The sequence below is a fragment of the Perkinsus marinus genome, assembly GCF_000006405.1.
Source record: "Perkinsus marinus ATCC 50983 genomic scaffold scf_1104296973076, whole genome shotgun sequence".
NCBI classification, from domain to species: Eukaryota; Perkinsozoa; order Perkinsida; family Perkinsidae; genus Perkinsus; species Perkinsus marinus.
Genome location: NW_003201530.1, coordinates 42604 through 50667, shown reverse-complemented (window position 1 = coordinate 50667; position 8064 = coordinate 42604). Strand labels below are relative to the sequence as shown.

Below are 8064 nucleotides of genomic sequence, written 5' to 3'. Positions count from 1 at the left end.
CCTAACCCAATCTAAGGAAAGGGCCCTTGTGAACGCCATTTATCCTTAAATTGCATCCTAATGGGTTAAAATCCTAACATTAGGACGCTTGTGAAATAGGCCCCAGGAGTTTTCTCACTGATTATAGGAGCTAATAATTCGGGTAGAAATGTTTTGAAACCAAAAAAAATCGGAGTTTCATTCGGATTATATCACATGGCATATACGCACATCACACCAACTGGTCATGTTTAGAAATATCTTGTCGCATCGGCCACAGTGTACATATTTTTAACGCGACTTCTAGCAGTACGGAACCTGCAGCTAGCACTCGAGGTGATGTTGAGGTTGTGACTCAACCCAGGTGGTAAAAGCTGTCCATTGGGAGCAGCATTGGGAGCGTTAGTCGCATCGCTACCACCGCATGAAACGATCTCGACGAGGATCGCGTTAGCTGTAGCGCGTAATACCTAACAATATCGAGGCTACTATCATACTGCGTAACAGCTGACGGCCCCATACGAAGCATCCATCCCTAGGTAATGACAGCTGTTACAACAGGTAACAACTGTTTGCATGGTGCTGTGTATCCTACCTCCGCGACTGTACAAATCCACGCGTCTGCCGGGGCACATCATACACGCACATACAGTCGTGAGTAATGAAGCCACCATCTAGCATAATGATGAATACGAGCCGCTTATGATGAGTGTAATGCCGACTGCCTCATTCAGGGGGAAAGTGTCCATAAATTTCGATACACCGTGATGTGACGAGCTCCAAGTCCTGAACCGCGCGACTCCTCATGCGCGCATACTCTTGATCATCACTAGCATGAGAGTTATGGCTCGGAGTCTCGCTATGGGCGGGGTATGGCATAGGGCGATAGGGAGAGTAATCGCGATGGTCCATGCGTGCTCGCGGTCGAGATGTTTGGGCCCGAAGCAAATGATGAAACAATGAACATATGATACATTCATCATGCCGAGCAATATTAGATGCGGATTCGAATCATACCACTGAGTCATCGATTACTGGCTCATGCCTGATCGTAGTGTTCAAGGGATCTTCAGAGGAGCGATCGAGAATTATCTCTGCCGCGTTCACAGTAGGCTCGGTAGGCACCCGCATCAAGAGAAAATAATGGCCCGAATATAGTCACGTCTCTGGTGTCCTCTCTAACAATGCAGTACAATTATTGACCAAAATCAGTCTCCAGTGGAGACTCTCCACCGTTTCATAGGAGCATCCCTGGCGCTCACTTAGCCATTGCATAGCCAAGTTTTCTTCGTCTGAGGCCACGTATAAACACCAGTGGGAGTGTGCTTTGCTGCTGGTTGATAACCAGCTGGCCATATACTATATGGCATGTAGGTGCCGCGAATCTGATATTCACCGACCAACACTACTAAGCTTCCCCAAAAACATGCATGATAAACATCCTCATTTAGGGAGGACGCTTTTGAATTGTTCTTTCCCGCAAACTAGTTTTACTATGTCATATTTCCTCGCTCGGTCATTTGGGAAGAGAATCATGCGAACAACAGGTTCGGCAGCCTGGACCGGTCCGAGTTCCAGACAACCGTCACATGTCAGCAAGCCACAACGCCAGCAGAGCTCGGTATATCTTCGAGAGAGCACAGAACGGGTAGTCCAAAATATGGAATACTGGATTGACAACTCGATACACGTATCGCGGTGAGAAGGATATAGTGATATACTGTATTCGCCTCGAACAAGCTAGAACGAGTTTCATCGTAACTCTCATCAGAGAGATGAAGCGTGCTACGGAAACTAAGATCGAGATCACTACCATCACTACCGAAGCCACTACAAGCGAATATGAAAAATTGAAGGCAGGTACACGCATAACTCAATACATGAGAGCTATTATCACACTTGGCAGGATTAATTGGCCGGATCGAATGTGGGAGGCGGCAGATTGGGCACAGATGTGCTGGAATGCGAGCTGCCTGAGGGTTTCAACTGTGCACGCTGTTCCATAATCTCCGCCGGAGATTCTCCGGCTTCATCTTCTTATCTGTGTAATACGTGTTTTTCGCTGGTCTTTTTACCCTAGTCGGGGCATATCGTGAATCACGCCATGTGAATTTCGCAAAAACGCGGTTTTTCACGCGAAATTCCCATCGGGAAGTGAAACTCATTTCAGGAGCCGATAGAGGGAATTATAACTTTGTACTTGCGTACAGACTATGAGGATATATCGATCACGCTATACGAAGTAAGCGCTCCTCCTCCTAATCGATACTCTTATTATCAAAAGAGATGAGCTGGTACAACCCAGCAACATTGTGGCACACACAGTTGCCTACACAACGGAGCATACGCTAGAACGTATGCATTTTTACACGTCTCCAAGTCGCGTTTTTCTCCATAAAAAATTTCGCGAAATTCACAATTTCCCTTGTGAAATAAACGGATGACCGGACATGAATTTGACGTCCCCAGACTTCGCGAGCTCGACACGGAGCAGGAAGCCTGGATGAATAGTGACGACATCCAATTCGACTGGTATTACCTTGCTTGACCTAGTTCTACCCATATTGTGATGATGTTGGTGTTCTATGTGTCATATATCGACTGAAAAGACATGGGAGCAATGTGAATATGCGTAAAGTAGCCATTCATTTGATGAAGAATGACTTGAAAGAGTTCAGGCATTTCGGTTACTCTATTGAACAAGATCAGATTGTCTCCAAGTATGATACTGGAAGAGGTCATGATCGCTATCCATCTGCTCAGTCTGGTAGTAAAGCTTACTGCATAAGTGTGCTTTCGAGAGAGTTTGACCTTCTAGGGTTGTTTCTAGAACATACTGCACAAGCTCGACTCGAGCTTCTCGAGTATTGGTGAGAGAGATTGGCTTGGAGGTTAAGCCATGGGAAGCAATGCTTCCGAAGCATCAGTTTCCTCTATCTTCTCTGCTGTTGAGGCGCGGGCCGAGAATGTCAGTGATGACGATAATACGGTAAAATGACCTAGACGCTGTGAGTTCAACGAGCTGGATTTATTTTGTGATAGCAGTGAGCTACTATGGTGTTGTGATCTAAGGTGTAATTCTACTTCAACGCCATATAATCGTCTACTTGGGACTGTTGGAGTTCATCCTACTCATCCCAGAGGAACTATACCCTCTAAGGAACTTGATTCCTTGTATAGGGGTACAGTTATGCTCAAGAAGTTCCTCAATGGCATTCCCCAGAAATGGAAGGATGTCAAAGTGAGATTCTTTACGGATTCGGAAATAACAATCCATCGGTTACGAGCCTATGAGAAAAATTCTCATGGTCGACTTAGTCTTGGGGAATATGAGTTGAATAGGCTTGCTAAGATCTACGACTTTTTGACTCCATTAGGCTCTGTAGTCCTGCACATTCAGGGCAAGTATAATCCTTCAGACTGTGCGACCCGCCCCCCAGCAAGTGTGATGAGTACTAACAATATTGCTATTGGAGTCCAACTTGCTGAAGAACAAAATTTGAAGTTCGATGCAAGTTCTATTGATGTATCGTCTAGACTAGCATCGGCATCATCAGTAGGTGGTGGAGAGGAGGAGAATCCTCCAGTTGGTGATGGCAATCTGATAATAATGATCCGAACGGCTCAAAAGGCGGACACAAATGACATCAAGTAGCCGTATGCGAATCTCAGCGCTAGGGAACTTTCTACATTCATTTATTCTGTTAAATAAGCTTCCACAAAGTCTTGTACTTTGCGTTAATCCCTAATCATTTAAACTTTCGTGACATCTAGTTAGTTATGCCGACTGCCTAACACGCAGTAGGTCCCGAGTTCGATTCTCGGTTCCAGTACATTGTTCCGCTACGGTTTCTCACATGAGCACTAGCAAGAAATGAGGTAGTTCCGTGTAGAATTCACTCATCCGTGACAATGCAGCATTGTCAATGCTCAAGTTAGGTACGTAGTGATGATCACTCCGTTATCGCTTTCAACGTTACCACTTCTGTAAATCATTCAGTGGCCCACAGGGCGGTAAGAAAGCCTCGACAGAGCAGAAAATTGTGGTATTCAGGAAGAAACAACGATGAAAAATTAACGAAAATATCTCAATAGGTCTTCCAAAGAGATACCACTACTATAAAAGGTAATTAACCGCGAACTGATGTCTTGATCGAACGAACATTCCTCACCATGACTTCACCAACATCGCGCCAACTTCAAACCAAACGCTTCAACTTGGAACCCAACGTCATCACACATGCTACATGATATCAATCTCTAGCACAACACACAACGAAAGCCCACACACTAAGGACATCGACTGGATAGCTGAATATACGGACGGCTACCGCGAAGTCGCAGGACTGAGCCACAGGATCGAGGACGCCAGTATTGACGACCTACGGGACGAACCATCAGCGACCAACCTCCGTGCATCTCACCTTTTGCCATAATGTGGCTGCATCAGTGAAGGTCACGTTAATGGGGACTCCGAACACGCGGGCATCACCGACGAGTTGATCCAAAGTCCCCATTGATTGCTCTAAGCTTGCTCTTGTGATCTCCGGGACCTTCCACCAACACACGAATCAGACAGACCCGACCGCAGCTGAACTCACCTCTTTCGCCTTGAGAGGGAAGACTGATTCATTGCCCGACACTCGATGAGTTTGAGCGTGCTTCTCAAATTGCAGACATATTTCCAACAAAGCATTGCGGAGGCTCGAGTCCAGTCTAGTCAGACCTAGCCGAGCTTCCGGAAAGAGACAGGCTCTTGACAGCCTCACCGGTGCCAATCGAACTCCGATATTGCCGTATGTTGCTCTCGAGACGCGACTGTAAACTGGCCTGTAGCATGTCAATATCCTTCTTCAGAATGTTGCTATACTTCAGATCATCGCCCTGAGAGCTCATGCATCGTTGCGGACATGTGCCCAGCCTGCCTGAATGGGCACGATGGTGTTGGTCTCCAGCAGCGCCTCTTTTGCATCTTCTGGTAGTAGCGGACCCCAGTCCTCTTTGCTGGAGACATCCCAGTTCACTTCGTACACTGATATCTATCAAGCCATGGCTCTATCGAAAATGTAAAGCGTGAACCAAACCGTTATTATGCAAAGTAGTGTTTTCGCCGCCCTCAATTTTTGAGAGTTCGAAAGTCAACTTTGAGTAATATCAACATGATAACAATGTGAATCGATTGACACCAACGTTTCAGAAGTATTCCGCAGTTTATATTCGTTCTAGAAGGAAGCCATCTCGAAAACCTAGCTATGCATAACTGTTTGCTTCGCACTGTACAACACGTGAAGCTCACATGCTTCTCTACTGAGTTGCCGGTCTCCTGCTTCCTATAAAACCATACGTTTGCCTCATTGAAGACGGTCAGGACTCGGCGAACGGGACAATAGGGCGTCGCCTTATGCTTGACATCGTCGACCGCTGAACCCTTCATGATCCCCCTGGAAATGTGACTTGTTGGGGGATGGGGGATCACTGCGCACTAGCAGAGATTTCTCATTTCGCTTAGCAAAGATTATTGTGGAGCTCGCAGTGTTGTCGGCGTGCGACTCATACACTTTTTTCAATATTCATAGGAAACTATCACATTTGTTACTATGTTAACGGCTTGCATACCTAACTAGTCCGCCTGGATTCAACAGAACCATATTCTAGAGGAACCCATTCCTCAGTGTCGATAGTAACAGATGTAATGGCGTTCTGCGAATCTTTATGGAGAGCGTGTGAGTGCTGGAACCAACGCCGACAACTCTCTGGCTACCATCGATGCACATTAGTTTTATTATGTTTTATCAGTCATTGACAGGCAAGCCCCAGTACCGAAAGGTGCCCTTCAGACTAGTGCCAGCATATGGCCTGTTACTGTTGGGCACGAAGTAACACTCCCCACTGGCGGGATTCCACACCTCACAGTGACCCGATGATGTATCTCGTCTCAACACGAACCTTAACACGCAGAGCTGTTGACCACCAGCACATATCGCCTTACATCGCTCTTTCATCAGCAATGTAGTAACAAGCCATACAGAAGGAGTCGATGACGGGATAATCCGGGTTTCGCAGGCGTCTATGAGCATCGATCTTCTTGAAGTAGCAACACAGTAAAGTAGCGTGTTCTTCCCAGTCGCCTGAGAGGGAAAACACATGCGTTGATGACAATATGAAAATAATGAGGAAATTTTCAGGTAGATTCTCATGTATGTAAATTTGTATGATTAGTGAGGAAACTCCTGAGCTCAGCCGAAGAAAACGAACATAAATTCCTCCCACACAATCACTAACCGAGGTGAACTTCTTACCTGCCCGAATATCGATGAAGTTCTGTGGAGTACACCACACGTCAAGATTCAACTTCGCTCCGCCCGAGAGGGAAGCAAATATCTGGTCATCGGTGAGAAATGGTATCTGAAACAATCCCAAATGCACGCGTGCGCAAAGCGCTATGAATTATGGTAAAGGGTCGTAGATTGTTAAGAACACTTACAGTTTCATAACTTACGCTACGACAAATGTATAAAACTCTGGCGGAGCGATGCTATGATATGCATTATGAAATACATATCGACCGCTCTCATAAGCCCAATGTGACCAGGTGAGTTCTGTACCAGTTCGGACAGGAGCGGATTGTGTACCGCAGCGTGGAAAAATATGCACAATTTCAACTACATATGTCGGTGACAATATGAAAATTACAAGGAAAATTCCGGCGAGTGCTTATTGCCTACTTCTACCTGAATTCATGTGTAAACTCAGCTGCGAGAAGCGAACACATATTCCCCCAACACTGAAACACCTACCATGCTGACGAACCTAGCAGAGCGCTCGATGGCATGGGGGTCGTCAAGAGACGTAACCTCCCCTGGAGGTGTCAGCGGCTGCGCTACATAACGGCACGCCTGAGAATGAGATCCCTCTCATTCGATCCACTATGGATCAAGCTTCAACTAAGACTATAACGATCCATTAGCAAACGACCATAATGAACTAGCCGTACGCATGTGCACAGCTACTGAAAAGCGCTCGCTGCTCACTGGAGTTTGACCCAGTGCACTTTAGAAAAACGTGAGGATGCAGATGTGAACTGATGCAAAATCACTTCGTGCATATATTCATAAATAAATACAACATTTCCCGAAAAGCGCGTCCACCATATCGCGATATATCGTGTAGTTCTACAGTGCGAAGCAAACAGTTAAGCATATCTAGATTTTCGAGATGGCTTTCTTCAATTCGAGAGTAATACAAATATAGACTACGGAACGCTTCTAAAACGTTGGTGTCAATCGATTCACATTGTTATCATGTTGATATTACTCAAAGTTGACTTTCGAACTCACGAAAATTGAAAATATTACTTTACATAATAACGGTTTGATTGTTGCTCACACTGTACATAATATCATAAGGTCTCACATAGTGTTCCACGAGTTCCCTCATCACATGGTCGTCAAGACTTACCAGAACACTACGGCCATCCAGGTCAGTGCCAAGCGCCATGCTGCCTTCGACGACACACCCAGAGTGAGTCGAACGGAGCTTCTCAAGCCACCGTTGGACGTGTGCTAGTAGAGCTCGTGGCTCAGCTCCTGGGGTCACGTCCTGATACAGTACAGCAGTGTGGAAAAATGCAATGCATATGGTCAGCCACACATGTCACTGACAATATGGGAATATAATGCATATGGTCAACTACATATGTTAGTGACAATATGTCAACTACACATGTTAGTGACAATGTAAGAAATTTCCAGAATTTCTCGCTGGTTTTTGTACACTTCACCTTAGATGCGTCTGTAAACTCCTATAATTAGCGAGGAAACTTCCGAGCTCAGTCGAGAATACCAAACAAATACTCCAACACTAATCTCCGACCACCTTCCTCACCTGTTGTTGCTTTCGAGCGATCGACAACAACGGGTTCGCCGTGGCCGACAGCACAATATGCGAGCCCGACATTTCCTCTCGTGGGTCTGTTGGGAAGTAGCCAAGGGTAACCGCCTAAACAGGAATGAACAACCATGACTTCAAGAAAATGCAGTGTAAGGGGAAAATGCACACGTGGTCAAGTACATGTGTTGGTGACGA

The 8064-nt window shown here is 45.9% G+C and overlaps 2 protein-coding genes across 2 annotated transcripts in view; both read right to left on the bottom strand.

Moving 5' to 3' along the window:
- Nucleotides 1-4232: 4232 nt before the first annotated feature.
- Pmar_PMAR019711 (hypothetical protein) lies at nt 4233-5413 on the bottom strand (the record flags this gene model as incomplete). Its single annotated transcript, XM_002766303.1, has 6 exons — nt 4233-4361; nt 4404-4532; nt 4581-4705; nt 4749-4863; nt 4890-5018; nt 5276-5413. The coding sequence occupies 6 exons, from the start codon at nt 5411-5413 to the stop codon at nt 4233-4235; spliced, it is 765 nt and encodes a 254-aa protein (XP_002766349.1).
- Nucleotides 5414-5964: 551 nt separating this feature from the next.
- Nucleotides 5965-8064, bottom strand: part of Pmar_PMAR019710 (hypothetical protein) — a gene marked incomplete at both ends in the record, with an annotated part of 3040 nt that continues 940 nt past the window's right edge. The window contains 5 exons of the mRNA XM_002766302.1: nt 5965-6107; nt 6279-6384; nt 6777-6875; nt 7438-7578; nt 7864-7977. Of these exons, the coding sequence (XP_002766348.1) occupies nt 5965-6107; nt 6279-6384; nt 6777-6875; nt 7438-7578; nt 7864-7977 (603 nt within the window). The remainder of the gene's footprint in view (nt 6108-6278; nt 6385-6776; nt 6876-7437; nt 7579-7863; nt 7978-8064) is intronic.